This window comes from Myotis lucifugus, unplaced genomic scaffold (assembly GCF_000147115.1).
Source record: "Myotis lucifugus unplaced genomic scaffold, Myoluc2.0 scaffold_636, whole genome shotgun sequence".
Classification (NCBI taxonomy): Eukaryota; Metazoa; Chordata; class Mammalia; order Chiroptera; family Vespertilionidae; genus Myotis; species Myotis lucifugus.
The window spans coordinates 158110-174811 of NW_005871684.1; the positions used below are offsets into that span (position 1 = coordinate 158110).

Genomic DNA, 16702 nt, shown 5'->3' on the forward strand with positions numbered 1-16702 from the left:
TTTGCTCATCTCTTCAGTCCATGAACACCGTGTTAGTGACAAGTGTGGATCAATCATTGAAATACGAATATGAATGTGGTCCTAAAAGTTCTCTCTTGGTCTTGTTGTTCATTCCTGTTTTCTGCGTGTAGCTGGCAGAAGACTTGCTAGCATCAGGTCAGGCACATAGGTGAAGGTGAAGATATAGTTAAGGGTAGTTGGGTTGCGTTCTTACTGAAACAGGATTCAGTTGTGACTCATTTTGCACAATCCACTCTAAAGATTCCAGTTCATGTTTTCTAAAGTTCACAGAACATGTGTTCAGATTCATAAGATCAACACACGAATGAACCAGGCATTGAGATGCAGCGGATCATTCCTTGTACATCCCAACCACTGCGGTGGTGACTCCCCAGCAGGTTTATTCTCCTAATCCTCAGAGTTTCTTCTGTTTCCCATGCCACAGCCCGCGCCAGTGTCATATCTACAGCACCGAAACCCTTCGATATCGCACACTGTAAACAAAAGGTTCTTCTTTCCCAGTGGATGACACGTGTTCTCTCTCGACTTTTTCTCGGTGGCAGTTCATCATGCTGACCTACCTGTTCATGCTGGCCTGGCTGGGCGTGACGGCTTTCACCTCCCTGCCCGTCTACATGTACTTCAACCTGTGGACCATCTGCCGGAACAGCACCCTCGTGGAAGGGGCCAATCTCTGCCTGGACCTGCGTCAGTTCGGTAGGTGCATCTCTGAACAACATCTCACAATGTTTTCCCCGAGTAACTGCCTCAGAACTACTGCCAGTCACCTTCTGCCGAAGGGATGACGCTATCAGAGAATCCGTCCCCTTTTAAGGCATTGGTTTTGATTATGAATAAGTGGGCATTTGAGATGGAGTGGGAGTTGATCTCACATCATGAACATGGGGTCGCCCATCCTGACTCCTCTCACTTTCCCAGGCTCGGTGCCGCCTATGTTCATGGTCCCATGACCAGCTGTACATATCATGAGGTCTGGTCAAAAAATCACCTCAGAAATAATTACTTCATTGTCTTCTGAAACAGGACAGAGATACTGAGCATTTTTTGTTTCGTTTTATAAATTTTTTCATAAAGAACTCATCAGAATTTCAACGTGGAAACAGCCACCTAACCATATTCTATAAAGAGTTCAATTTCCCAAACTGCAAATCAAAATAGTCACATTTTCCCCCAAAATGTGTGTTTTAATATTTTATTTCGTTTATTCTTTTAATTAGTAGAGCAGGAAACAAAGACTCTTAATAATTGATAGGTCACTATTATAAGTTTCAGTTTCATTTTACGGGTTAAAGTCTACTAGGTCTGATATTATAAAAGCTATACCAGCTTTCTTTTCATTAGATTTTTCATATAAAACACTTCATTCATACATTTATAGTCAACATTTCTATATTCTTACATTTAAACTGTGTCATAGCTAAGCAATATAAAGTTGTTTATAGCTTATATTCAGAGGGGATTAAATTCACCTCTACACTAGACTGGGCTGGGAGCTCTAGCCATCCTTACCCTAATCCAATCAAGAGTTAAGAAGGTTTCAATCTGGGGTTGAGTCTCTGTTAAGCTGGCCTATTCCATCTCACCCTGGGGGGTTTCTGTTCATTGTCTAGCTTTTCTAGTTACACTCAGGTGGTAATAACAACAAAATCAAAGAATGTCAAATGAATCAGAAGCCCTCTTTGGTTACTTTTATTTAGGGCTGAAACCTCATGTAACAATACTGTTTTTTATGTGTGTATATGCTCATTCTGTGTGGGCCTTATCCTAAATGGTTTATATACGTTGACTTGTTTAATTCTCACAAGAGTTCTGTGTGGGGGACACTATTACTACATCCCTTATAAATGACAGTACTGAGGCACAGGAGGGTAAATGGCTTGCCCATGGTTACACATCTAGTAAGTGCCTGAGCAGGCTGCAATCCTGGCAGGCTGGCTGCAATGTCTATGTTCCAAGTTTTCAGTCAACTGCCTCTCCTGTTGAAGCAGGTGCTGAATTACAAATGTGAAAAGGTCAAGTCCCATCTCACCTACCCTATTCGGAATTCTATTCCTTCATTTGTAAAACCATGGGAGCTACAGGTTTTATAAGAGACATGCAAATCCACATGTTCAAATAGACTTTTTTTCACAGAATGGCTATTAACATCTCACCTATTAACATCTGGGAACACTGTAGCTGGTTGACATCTGGGAAGTCTGTAGATGGTTGTCATCTGGGAATGCTGTAGATGGGAACGCTGTAGATAGTTAACATCTGGGAATGCTGTAGCTGGTTAACATCTGGAAATGCTGTAGATGAGAACGCTGTAGCTGGTTAACATCTGGGAACGCTGTAGATGAGAACACTGTAGATGGTTGACATCTGGGAATGCTGTAACTGGTTGACATCTGGGAATGCTGTAGATGGTATTTTCCAATGAGGTTTTCTTGTGCGTCAGAAAAGCAGGAATCTTTCACCAGTCGGTGACTTCAGGCCCTGTGTCTCCACGGTGATAGTGTAGATAGAATGTGGGGGGTATTGTAACTGTTCTGTCACCACCCCCATCTGTTAGACCAAGTCCTCGGGTTCCTCTGTCTAACCCAAGTGAAAAGCAGATGATCTTCTCTGAGCATGAAGTTCTCGGCAAGAAGATGATGGGAGGGTATGGACAGCTCTCCCACTGGGTAGGTTTCACCCATGGAATCATGTCCCACGTGAACACAGGCAAAGGACACCTCAGCTGGCAGTCACCACGGGAGAACAGCTGCTCAGAAAACCATGGCTCAGTCCCTCCCCCCAGTGTCTTCCTTTTATTCTGCTCATCTGAAAAATTAAAACTGGAAAGGTGTGACTAGTCTCTCAGAGAGAGTTGCCAGGCAAAATAAAGACACCCAGTTAAGTGTGAATTTCAGCTAAACAAGCGATGTTTTTTCATACAATATGTCTCAAGTATTGCATGGGACATCCTTATGGTAAGTTCGAAGCATGACTTGGATTAGAGCTGCCCTTGAACTTTAGCACTGTTGACAGCATAGTCATCGAGATTTATTCCAATTTAACTTTCCTCCTGCCACGGAAGAGAAGACACTTTCCAGGTGTCATGCAACCTTACATCAGCGATGAAGCTTTCTGTTTTCCCTACACACAGTCTACTGTCTGATAGCTTTTATTTGCCCTCCAGATAGCACTCCTTCATAAGAAACTTGGATGTAAGCATGCAATCAAGCTAGCAACAAGGGGCATCAGAATAGAAAAGAACCGCTCCCCAAAAGCTGGAGTATAATCAGAATAGACATTTGCTAATTTCATCCAAAAAGTAATTGTGTAGCCCTAACCGGTTTGGCTCAGTGGATAGAGTGTCGGCCTGTGGACTGAAAGGTCCCAGGTTCGATTCCGGCCAAGGGCATGTACCTGGGTTGCGGGCACATCCCCAGTAGTGGGTGTGCAGGAGGCAGCTGATCGATGTTTCTCTCTCATCGATGTTTCTAACTCTCTATCCCTCTCCCTTCCTCTCTGTAAAAAATCAATAAAATATATTTTTTAAAAAGTAATTGTGTAGATAAGGACATGCTGTAAAGCGGTCTGTCTTATTTTGCAAAGCTGTCTCGTGAGCATGTGGACGGCATCTCTGCTCTTACAAATGGGAGCTCTCCCATGTCCTGGCGTTGTACCTGCTTAGTCTCCACTGAGCCTCCGGGCCTCACCCCACCAGCAACGCAATAAGCATGCACATTTCAACCAGGTCTGATGGGAAGGGGAGACTTGCTTCGTACAGATGGAGGATTTGAGGATGGCTTACCACATTAGGCTTTGCTGTATTTCAGAGTGAGTCATGGCATCATGTTACTTCCAACTTTAATTTTTCATACATTTATAATGATTTTAGTTGTCCTTCAATTCTGTGTACAGCGATGTAATGACATTGAATGTATTAGGTATTTGTCCCAGTAAATTTGTTTCATAAAATCTTAGAACTGGTCCCCATCATATCATCTAGATCCAGGATGTAAAATTGTGCTCCCTTAAAACCGGGAGACGATGAAACTACCTCTGGGCCAACATAGGGAGCAAGTGGTCCCGAGTGGGCGGGGCTTCTGGTAGCCTTTCGGCCACGCCCACCTCTGGTCCAGCAGGTCCACACACTGGCAGGAGCAGCTTGCCTTCACCTGAGTCCCATGAAGCTCTCGTCATAGGATTTCATTTCACACACTCAGCCACCCTTTTTCCAACAAGCACTTACTGAGCTCCCGTTGTGTTCAAGCACTGCACGTGTTTGAGAAAAATATCTATCTCTGTGACCAAAAAGTAAAATAAAATAAAGTTCGACAAACTCTGAGATCGTGAACCTGCCCATCACGCTCTTCCTGGAGAAAGGACCTTCTGGGGAGACTGCGTTTATTTGCACAGGACAGACCAGAAACACAAAATCAGGAGCCAGGTTTGCAGACCCCATGAAGAGAGTGTGGAGGAGGAGGGCGTCATGGACAGCCTCCCTCATGAGCGGAGAACCGGGAATTCACCTTTGCGGTTAACAATGCGAAGTCTTGGTGAGCTTTGCAAGAAGAATGTCCGTGGAGGGTTGGGGCAGAATCTGGAAAGGGTTGAGTGGAAATGGAAAGAAAGGAATTGCAGACGGCGAACGTGGCAGTGCTGTCTAGGGTTTTGCTGTAAGTGAGTGAAGAAATGGGCATTCCACACAGATGTCGCCTGCCTGTCACTGATCCGATGGAGGAGGCCTGCATCAGGAGCCTCCTCAGCGACGATGGTTTATTAGACAGATCATAGGCGGGCCCCCACCCCGCCACCATGGCAGAGACAGAAGAGCTCCTCATGCTGGGTACTGCATGGAGATTATGTTTTTAATGGAAATCATGGCCAAACTATTGGTAAAGCAGAATGGCAGCAGCTCCAGAGAGGGGGCTGGTGGTGCCCTTGAGTTAAGAATGTGTGAATACACACACAGTAAAACTAAACACAGAGCAATATACAGATCCTGGAACAGAGAAACCCACTAAGACCTGCTGATCATATTAACCAATGTCACCCCAATAAATTTAATTTAAAAATAAATACAATTAAATAAAGAGCAGCAAGCGCTAAAAGCTTAGGTATTAGTTTGCTCAGAACTTGCAATTTTTCTTTCTTTCTTGTATATTTGTGTTTGACGCGTCAGTAGTTCTGGACATCAAACTAAAGATCCATTTCTGGATGAACTGGATCCCTTTTCTAAACGAAACCTGTGGCAGTGGGTCCACTGTGTACTGTTCAAAGCTACAGGCTGGGCAGACGGCCACAGGCTCTCATTCAACAGCTCTCTGCTGGGTCCACAAATATTTATTTTTAAAAATATACTTTTATTGATTTCAGGAGGAAGGGAGAGGGAGAGAGATAGAAACATCAATGATGAGAAAGAATCATGGATCGGCTGCCTCCTGCACGCCCCCTACTGGGGATGGAGCCCGCCACCCAGGCATGTGTCCTGACCTGGAATCAAACCATGACCTCCTGGTTCATAGGCCAATGCTCAACCACTGAGTCACACCAGTGGGACACTCCTTATTTTGATCATTGCTCCAAGTGGTCCTGAGGCAGTTGGTCCATAAACCAACTGGGCCCAGGATCAATCGAGTGCCATCACAGCTTTGTATCCCCCCTCACTGGCAGCACTGTTTTCGGTCTGAGCAGAGACGTCCTCCTTCCGGCCATGTGCTTCTATAGACTAATGGGAGCTTGGTGCAATGAATGAAATGAGTTGCAGGCTGAGGGCGGTCTGGGTCTTGGCCATCGCTGTAGCTGTCATGCCTATGCCTCACATTAATGACCGAACCAATCCACTGGCCACAGCTGACCTGAGATTCAGGTGCTGGCCCTGGGAATTCAGACTGAACATGTTTGGCCTTGCTGAGGGCCACAGAGGTGGGACCTCCCACTTCCCACTCTACCCATAGTCACTATCCAGAAAAGAAAGCCCAGGATGGAGGTTTCTATTGTAACATAACATAAAATAGAATGTGCTTAGATTTTATCCGCAAAAGTTTCATTTTCTCTCTGGGCCCTTGAAAACCTGTGCAATGCTAACCCATCATTCTCTGCATGTCGTAGGGATTGTGACCATCGGAGAGGAAAAGAAAGTCTGCACCGTGTCGGAGAACTTCCTCAGGATGTGCGAGTCCACGGAGGTGAGATTCTTGCAGCCTTCACTTTGGTGGGAATTTTCCCTCCCTTGTATGGTTTGACGGATACATACATAATTAATTCTATACTCAGTTTTCCCCTTTTTCTTCCAGAGGCCATTTTTCTTGCTGTCAGATTATGCAGGGGGTGGGGTTAGAAAATAAATATGAGTTGCACGTTCTGTGCACTTCAATAAAAATGATATCTATTTTAATTTTTTTCCAGAAACTGTCATTTTAATGAAAGTTGAAAAATTATAGATTTCTTTAAAAAGAGATAACATCACCTCCTATTGTTATATTACTGAAAATCATTGTTATTCATCATGACCTCATCTTTATAATGAAATCGTATTCACATGATGCTGTTGTGAAGGTTGACATGATTTTCAGGAGAAAAGATCCTGTAATGTTGTTTTTGGAGGAAGGGATTCTCACAGGCTCACTTCTGTGGAAGATGTACAAAGCTCTTACTCATTGGAAGCCGCGGGCCTGACCTCTTTTCTGCTTGAAACTCTGACACGCATGTTGGTTCTGTGGTTTCCTCTGCAGCTGAACATGACCTTCCACTTGTTCATTGTGGCGCTGGCTGGCGCGGGGGCAGCGGTCATTGCTATGGTAAGATCTCAGGGGCTTCGGGCATGGTTTTTCCATTGGAATTAGAGGTATTTGCTTGTAGAAATGATTATCTCAAATGTCTGACATTCATAGGAATCATTTATTTTATTATCATTTCAAAAAAAAGTGAGGGAACACTGGGTTAATAAAGGCTTCGCCTAAAGAAGTATTGTCATAACAACAGAGATAATGTTGGTAATCAGTGTAGGATTACAACACTCAGTAATATGGTTACATTAACAGAAACAAGCAAATTCATTAGCATGTAGACATCAAATTGCTATTAACATAAAAATTATCTCTGGCATATATGAGTGTGTCAGTGCACTATCCTATATAATAAAAGAACAATATGCAAAGTGACCCTAACAGCAGAACAACCAGTCGCTATTACATGCACTACCCATCAGGGGGCAGACGCTCAATACAGGACCTGCCCCCTGATGGTCAGTGTGCTCCCACAGGGGGAGCTCTGTTCAGCCACAAGCTGGGCTGATGGCTGTGAGCACAGCAGTGGTAATAGGAGCCTCTCCCTCCTCCTCAGCAGTGCTAAGGATATGTGACTGCAGCCTAGACCCGCTACCCCGAGGGCTCCCAGGCTGCCAGACAGATGTCTGACTGCCAGCTTAGGCCCATTCCCCCGGGGAGCGGGCCTATGCCGGCAGGTGGACATCCCCCGAGGGGTCCCAGACTGTGAGAGGGCACAGGCCGGGCTGAGGGACCCCCCGCCCCCCCGAGTGCACGAATATTCATGCACCGGGCCTCTAGTTCTAAATAATATCATCACTCCTTCACTCACATTATCCATTTTTCCTCCTTAAATAAAAACACTAAAAAGCCATTGAGTCACTTATGAGAAAGGGATTAATTTTGTTAAAATAAATCTCGGTAGTTTAATGTCAATGTCTTCTCTATCTAATTTTCTTCAGAAATATTAACAAGTCCTTAAAGCCAGACTCTTAACATGTGAGCAGGACCTACTGTGTGCCAATCCTGCTCCCCATTTTTAACTCCCCAGGAATTCCAGATTGCTTGCTGGGATGCCAGGGGTCAGCACTGCTCTGAGCATCAATAACAGCTCCTGAAGTCAAATATTACAGAAATCTAGAAGGTTCCTGGTAACCTCACCTATGTAATAGTGAATTCAAGATGCAAAAATGATGAATTGATTTGGGATAATTTAATTATTTTCCTATGGTGCCAGTACATTGTCTAATGCAGTGGTTCTCAACCAGTGGGTCACAACCACTTTGGCGGTCAAACGACCCTTTCACAGGGGTCGCCTAAGACCATCCTGCATATCAGATATTTACATTATGATTCATAACAGTAGCAAAATTACAGTTATGAAATAGCAACGAAAATAATTTTATGGTTGGGAGTCACAACATGAGGAACTGTATTTAAAGGGCCAGAAGGTTGAGAACCACTGGTCTAATGTGTTGGTAGAAGGAGCACCATTTGAAAAGTAAGACCATTTTATCTCTGGTCAAAGAATAAAAATAGGAATGATGATACAACGCTAATGTGCTAATGAGCATTTCAAACCAGTTATTTTTAGTGATCTCATACTCTTGTATTAAGATCTGATTCTGTTTTATGAAAAATGATTTTTTATATATCTAACAAAACCAACTAGGTCAGTGCAACAGTAAGTTCTGAGATATTTTCTTCACTTTATATGATACTAGAGGCCTTATGCATGAAATTCAAGCAAGGGTAGGCCGATGCAGCAGTGGCTGCCTCGGCTATGGTCCCATACCCAGCCCACTGGTCATTCCGGAAGGTCGACCAGAAGGTCTTTCTGGAAGGTTGTTCCTCCATCCAGTCTAATTAGCATATTAGCTCTTCATTATATAGGATTAACTGATCCACATTTTAGATTTAGTGTAGAAACCTCTAATAGCAATTTCATTAGGGAATATGAGCTGCTTAATAAGGTCATGGTGGCTGATTAATTGGAGGGATGACAGTAACACAATCAGCAAAGACTTTATCCCTATCGCTAACCTTATCCCTAAGCCTAACCCTAACCCTATCCCTAACCCTAACCCTAACCCTAACCCTAACCCTAACCCTAACCCTAACCCTAGCCCTAGCCCTAACTCTAACCCTAACCCTAACCTGGACCTAAACTCAAAGTGAGAACATGCCCTGGGGGAGCTCCCATATGGTCTGGGCAGTGATGTTCCCACATGCCTGGTCCCAGCAGCCCCAGTCTGGCCATGAGATACGAGGAAGCATCTTTTCACCGGTGTACACACACACACACACACACACACACACACACACCCTTGTTAGGGATGCATATGAGAAGCACTATACACCTATATAGAAGAAGTCTGTAAAGTCCATTTTTACAAAAGGCGGATAATAAAGCATTGTTTCCTTTTGGGACATCTCTGTGCATGTAAAATTCTGTGAATAGCACCTGCCTAAATGAATAATGTTATTTAAATGTCCTTTACAAAAAACAAAACATTAAAAAGAAAAAGGAAAGGAAAATAAAAATTAAATGTCCTTAACAACACCTACTCTAAAATGATTCTATCATCAAAAGATTTTCAGATAATAGAAACTTAGATACTATTAGGCAGCTATGCTCTGTGTAACTTTATATATTAAATTATAAACAAATTCTATTTCAAACAGCAAGAGTTTAGAAGACATTTTTTATGCACTAAGATATTTCAGGATATCCACGTATATGCAAACCATAAATTCCTGAAGAAATGCATGATGTCTAAATATTAACTTGCATCCGAGTTTCCAATGTATTAGGTCTGGTAATAGTTTAGGTCTTAGGATACAGGGATAGTGTAACTACTGCTACTGTCCCCAGTAGAGCTGCTATTAGCGAAGGTGTCTTTAAAACGTCCTCTGTGGAAAGCACTGTCAGATGCTCTGTGTATGTGAATCCATTCAATGCTCACAATGTGGCAACTGCCCTTAACCTTGTCATGATCTCATTCACTCCCCTGTAGCTACCATCGGTATTTCCAGAGGATAGGTGAGGCAATTGAGATGAATTCTGCTCGATCAGAATGTTTAAAACATCATCTGTAACTTAAGGCACGGATTATTAAAATTTGTACTAAAATTAACACGTGCATGTGCTCCACTGTGTGACTTTTTGGAGCTGTTAGGAGGCTCTATAGGCCCACAGAACTGTGGACTTGACATTGCACCAGCTTCTGCGATTGTGTTCACCTGTGGAGTGACAGTGGCCAGCCTGGCAGCTGTGTCCCTGAGGCCAGTTGAGGCGTCTGAAGACCAACTGGGAAGCACTGGTGTCTAAGCTAGAGTGACACTGAAGTTCAGACATGCAGTCACACATATTGGATACTAACTTAGGGGCCGTATTTCCCCAGACTTTAAAGGGAACGTTTCTGAACATCTGAAAACATAGCATTTATTCACGTGGCAGTTATTTGAGTACCTACCACTTGCCAAGCTCTCTCCACAGCACCTGATATTTTTACAGCAACACAAAAGCACCACATAAACGTGCTGTGTGCATAAGGCCTATTCCCCTTCCACTATGGATAGGCCACTGATTGAAAGAGTGTCACTCACAGCCCCTGCCTACACGTGGCTTACAGTTTTCATTAACCAACATGCGACATTTCAGAGGAAATGGAACATTCTGAAAATAGCTTATTCTGATGGGGATGCCTGATTTCCTTACACTGTTGTGTCAAGATTGTTTTGTTATTTTTTCCTACTGTTTCTTAATCACCTTACTATCCCACAGTAGGCCCCATTTAGGATGGGCTTTGCGTTCTTGATGTACATCTGCACTTTCCTAGAACCAGCCTACCTCCTGCGTTTCAATGTATCCTTGAGTAATCAGAATTTTAATCTCCTATTTTACTAAATTATGGATGGAAACATTGCCCGCCCTTCAAACTTCGACAAAGTAAATATCTGGCCACTTGGTTTCCCTTTCCTGTTTACCCACCTAAGTCCATCACCTGGAAAACAGCTTTATCTCCCCCATGGTCCAAGAGGGAGGGTAAGGAAGAAAACAAATAAGTGGCTTCATGGCTAAGTCAATCCAAGTCAAATCTGGATCGTCATTACCTGAGTGATTTCATTGTCCCAGACAAATCAGGAGCTTCCTTTTTGAACGTGGCGCTATTCTCGCTATTGTGAATGTCTATAAATACACAAAATCCATATGACACCATACTTGCTCTTGTGTAGTTTGAATCAAATGGGAACTGCAAAATTCACTGTGTGGGAAACTAACTGGGTAACTAAATGCACAGATTTACCCGGGGGCTTCCATGATATTGCACAGTAGACAGTATATCCTCCCATTAATTCAAGATGACTCAAAGTATATACGAGACTATTTCCAATGATGGGTTAGAAAACATAGATCCATGGACATGAAATGTATCATCTTATGGTTTGGGCAGGTGAGGGCAAAAGAGACAGAAAAGATTATAAATGAGGACACATTTGTAATACACTTAACCAATAAAGAAATTTTAAAAAAAGAAAAGAAAAGAAAAATAAACTCCCAGAGAGAGAGAGATAAAAAAAAAAAAGAATCAGTCCTGGATACTTCAGAGTTGAAAAAGAAGGAAAAGAGATAGTGAAGCCCTGACTGGTTTGGCTCAGTGGATAGAGCATCGGCCTGCAGACTCAAGGGTCCCAGGTTCGATTCCAGTCAAGGGCATGTACCTTGGTTGCGGGCACATACCCAGTAGGGGGTGTGCAGGAGGCAGCTGATCGATGTTTCTCTCTCATTGATGTTTCTAACTCTCTATGCCTCTCCCTTCCTCTCTGTAAAAAATCAATAAAATATATATATTTTTTTAAAGAGATAGTGAAAGGAAGAGAGTCAAGATGGTGTCTTGTCATTGGAGGAGTGAGCCAAGAATGCATTTTATTTCTGTTATTCCTATTACTACAGAAATTTTGGTCCATTTTATTAGTGAATATATCTTAACTATACACTTTGAACATTTCTTTCCCGATAGCAAGGAGAAATGAGGACACTGAAGAGGCTCCCTGTATAAATTATTTTTGTCTTTGATTAGGTTCACTACCTTATGGTTCTGTCTGCCAACTGGGCGTACGTGAAAGATGCCTGCAGGATGCAGAAGTATGAGGACATCAAGTCCAAGGAGGAGCAAGAGCTGCATGACATCCACTCTACTCGCTCCAAAGAGCGGCTCAACGCATACACATAAGCGAAACCTTCCCATCCTCCCATTCAGATGCATTGGTGTTTAACTAAGGGCCATCCAACCATCCAACCTTTCAAAGAATAAAATGAAAGTGCTTCTCATCAATGATATGGAGGGTGACTTATGAATCACTCAAATATAGTTCTTTGTTGTTTAGCACTTAATTTCCGAATCTGTTAAATTGATGTAATCAGATCTCTTCTACAAGCTCCTGTCCAGCCTTTTTTCTTTTTTTTTAATTTCTCAACCTCATTTAATAATTCTTAAGATCAATGAAACTAACATTGTCAAATACAGAGATTTGATTTTTAACCACTTCCCATGTTGTTATACGTAACACCTATTGCATTTTTTCTTATGTTTTGAAAAGAAAAGGTAGCTTTTTATACTTTTTAGTTTTGATTTCGGTAACTAGCTTGACTACAGGTAACCTTCAAAGGGACCATTGTACATTGCCAACAACAGAGAGAGAGGACACCATGATGACTCTTCTTGAAATACGGAAATCTTTCTGAAGATCAGTGGCCACATGACTGTAGGCTCTGGTTAATGTTTTCAACAATCTAAGGTGCAATTTCTAAATTTGTAAGAGTAGGTTTTAAAAAAAAAGTGCTTCTTATCTTTGTTAACGTTGTATTTTTTCTTGATGTATGGAAGAGGTATTTCCCTTGGATTCTTCAAGTTTATGTTGTGAGCATGTAGACATAGTGATGCTAATGCATGGCTAGTTGCCTTTTTAAGACTGTGACACCAGGCGTACCTTTTAAAGTTTAGTACAGAGACGATTTTAATGGGAATAACTCCTGTGGACCTGCTTGGAGAAGGGTCTCTTTGTGACTTAAGCAGTGGCTGGATTGGAACTTGAATATGCTAATGTGGAACATTAATTGCCTTCATGAAGGTGGCATATGAAAAATAAGCACACTCACCCTCAGAAGTTGTTTTACCTACCTTAGAAAGGTTCCGTGGGTTGCACCTCTGTAAACTACCCCTCAACTGTGTATGATATATTCAAAAAAGCTTCCATTAATATAATAGCTTTGCTTGCAGCCTCCCAATCTACGTTGGTTTACCTGTAGTGTTTCTTACAGTACGGTAGGAGGCCACTGTACACTGTATCCTTCCGAAGTGGAGTGGCACATTGGTGTTTTTCCTTTCCAGTGAGTCATTTTAACCAACTGTTCATTCATATTCATTTATAAGAAGTACCTATATCAAAGGAATAAAAAGAAAGCAATCAGTATTACTGGACCAAATTGGGTGTTTGTTTTAACCTTGACTCGTGATTATTTCTAATGCTACAAGAATGCTGTAAAGTGTCTTTTAAAATGACATCGCCTGACAAGACATTTTTGTCAGTGTATAAAATCTAGGTAGTATATTGTGCACTGATTTGACCATTGTGAAATCTCTTATCAACGTAAAGTGCATTTCTAATAACATTTACTGAGTGAAACAACATTTGTACAATGACTAGCCATGCATCATCCATGATTTTACCAGTTCTTGTAGTACGTAGGGAAATCACGGGGGTTCTCTGTGGCATGATAATGCATCTGTAGTATTATTTAATTATTTGGGGGTTTGCTTCTCCTTTTTTATTATCTTACTGGTTCAACATTTTTTCTGATATATGCAGTATTACAGATATTCAGCAGAAGTATTAATGGGCTTCTTTAAATTCTATATGGTAGTGTTTCAGTTCTGTGTCTTAACAGTTTGTGATGGCTTTTAAAACTGTCTTTTAAACTTATGTAACGATGTTGACTCTTTTGCCTTTCCTTTCTCCTGGTATTAGAGTTTGTATTTTCACAAAGAGTGCTTTGTAGCAGGCATTACAATTAATCTGTTTTGTACATACATGTGCCAACAGCTTGATGGTGGCGTTTTTGAAATGTAGAACAAAGTGCTTGCAAACTGTAATAAATACACTTGTGTACTTTGTGTACTTATCATTGGTTTCTACAGTGTTTCTTTTGCTTATTCTGCTTATTCCTCTTTCCTGTGTGTGCACGTTCTTTTCAAATGCAATCGGTCCTCTTTCCTTTGGACCCTTACTATCTCAGTAGAGCTGACCCAACACTTCAAACCTCAGTGAAAATTCTCTGCATGGACACACAGAATGGGGGTGAATGCAGGGAGGTGGGGAGAGCATGAAGCATGAAAGACATAGAGGTCATTTCGTTTAGCAAATGGTCACAATTCCTAAGTTATGCTATTTTCTCGTCTAATTTTTGTTGTTTTGTGCTTCTTTTAGTGCTTCATAATCTAACAGAGAAGCAAAAAGGACGAATGCATTTCAGCAGGAAAAATGACTCCTTGGTTAGCTTCAAAATATCAAGGTAAGAGCAATGAAATGAAAAGAATATATTTTTTTTTCTAGACTTTTTTGTTTGTTTCAGTTGTAATTTCTTCTGGCCAAACTAGAAATTATGTCAATTTGAAAATAATAACATAGTTTCAATAAGAATCTTAATTTTCATAAGGCCTAAGGATTTGTATCAGTCTTCAGTTATCTATGTACTAGAAGCCTGGTGCACAAATTCGTGCACTCGGGGGGAGGATCCCCTCAGCCCGGCCTGTGCCCTCTCACAGTCTGAGATCCCTCAGGGGATGTCCAACTGCCAGGGAGCAGGCCTCAGCCAGCAGTTGGACATCCTTGGCGCTGCCATGGAGGCCGGAGAGGCTCCTGCCACCACTGCTGTGCTCACCAGTCATGAGCCCAACTTCTGGCTGAGCGGCGCTCCTCCTGCATTGAGTGTCTGCCCCCTGGTGGTCAGTGCATGTCATAGCAATCAGTTGTTCCTCTGCTTGGTCAATTTGCATATTAACCTTTTATTATATAGGATTATTAAGTAGCAACTTGCAAACTTCACAGTTTTAGATTACAAATATCTACAATAATTGTAAGTAGATTTGGACAAAATATCTTACACCTTAAAAAGTTACTTTTAAGACAATAAGAAAAGTATCCCATGTCTAAATCTTATCAAATGGTAATTTTTGTTCTTTCTAGTGTTTATGAAATTCTTAGCATAGCAGCAAGATAAAGAATTATATGTTAAAGAATGTCAACATGAACAAAATTTCACATTTTATAATTTTGAAAAAACTGATCGTTGTAAGATAATTACAATGTTTGAAAACTCAAAAGGCCATTTCTCTTTATAATATACACATTTATCTTTAGAGAGCACAATTTCTTTTGGGTAATTTCCCACCAGACTTTACTAAGATATAATAAACACTCGATCCTTTGGGGAGCTGCGAAGCTAATGTTAAGACTAGGAACTCACTCGCTTTGAGAATAAAACGTGTATTGGCCTGTTCTGACTTGGGTGTAATCAGATTACGTCTTCATGTTAAAATTTAGAAATAGCAACTCCTGATTTTTCACTCAAAGACCAACTACACTTGACTTTCTCATTGTTTTGTTTTGTTTTCTTGGTTTTGGTGGAGGGTTTTTTTGTTGTTGTTTTTTTGCCTTTTAGACAAAATAGAGACATATTACTTTAAAGTACAGGGTGAGCAAAAGTAGGCTTACAGTTGTAATATAAATAATACAATGATCCTATATAATAAAAGCCTAATATGCAAATTGTCACCTCGTCCGGGAATTTGACCGGGAGTTCGACCAGGAGTGCAACTGCTCGCTATGACATGCCCTGTCCACCAGGGGGCAGCACAGGACATGGCAGGCATCCGCGACGCGGCACTGGCAGCAGGCAGCAGTGGAGGCACTGCCGGCCCCAATGGGCCCCAATGAGAGTGGGACTGCGGCAGGATGGTGGAGCAGGTGAGTGGGCAGCGCCAGGCCAAGGCGGGTGCGAGTGAGGCCCGATCGCCCCGCCTATCAACCTACAGACAGTGACCAGTGGCAGCAGTGGGGCAGGGCCCCGCCCGGCTCCCAGGCACTGAGGGAGCCAGGCAAGGGCCCGATGACTCAGGTGGAAGGGGATGTACAGGGACCCAGGGGCCCAGGTGATGCCCAGGGCCCAGAGGTCAGCTGGGACCTGCCCTTCCACGCCAGACGCTTGCACTTTGATCGCCAGCCAGGCCTATGGACCACACCTGTGCACAATTTTGTGCACCAGGCTGCTAGTTAATAATCACACAAGAATAAACTCACATACTCACAACTGTGAGCCTACTTTTGCCCCCCACCTCCGTATATTTCATAGAGTAACTTGATAGCTGAACTATAATGAACATGATAGAATCTGAATTAAACTATCCTACCCTTTAAAGTCCATGGAGCAAGTCAGCGTTAAATGCCACTGACTTCAAGGCCCGTGTCTCCCTATGGGTGAGATATACCCAGATGTGCCAGGAGTGTTGTAAGAGAGGAGCCAGCGGTTTTCCTCAGGGATATGAGCAATTTGGGTGAGTGCTGCACAAATATGCATACCGTGTTGCCCACAGCCACTGCCCACATCTAGCTGGAGAGAGAGAAACATTGGTTTATGGTTCCACCTCTTCACGCATTAATTGGTGGATTTTTGTATGTGCACTGTCTGGGGATCAAACCTGCAACCCTGGTGTATCTGGAAGATTCTCTAACCAACTGACCTACCCAGCCAGGGCAGAAATCTACATTTTCTATTCTCTGAACTGCTCCACAAATTGTTTTTAATTAAGATTTTATAGTTAGAACAGACAACCAGCAGCACCCTGGAGAAAATGGTTATGTAATCTCAGGTCACCCCA

The 16702-nt window shown here is 42.4% G+C and overlaps 1 protein-coding gene across 1 annotated transcript in view; it reads left to right on the top strand.

Moving 5' to 3' along the window:
* The window catches only part of GPM6A (glycoprotein M6A), an 80845-nt gene extending 66897 nt beyond the window's left edge, over window positions 1-13948 (top strand). The window contains exons 4-7 of the mRNA XM_023746215.1: window positions 564-717; window positions 6106-6182; window positions 6729-6794; window positions 11846-13948. Coding sequence (XP_023601983.1) covers window positions 564-717; window positions 6106-6182; window positions 6729-6794; window positions 11846-11998 — 450 coding nt within the window. The 3' untranslated portion in view covers window positions 11999-13948. The remainder of the gene's footprint in view (window positions 1-563; window positions 718-6105; window positions 6183-6728; window positions 6795-11845) is intronic.
* The last annotated feature ends 2754 nt before the right edge of the window (window positions 13949-16702 follow it).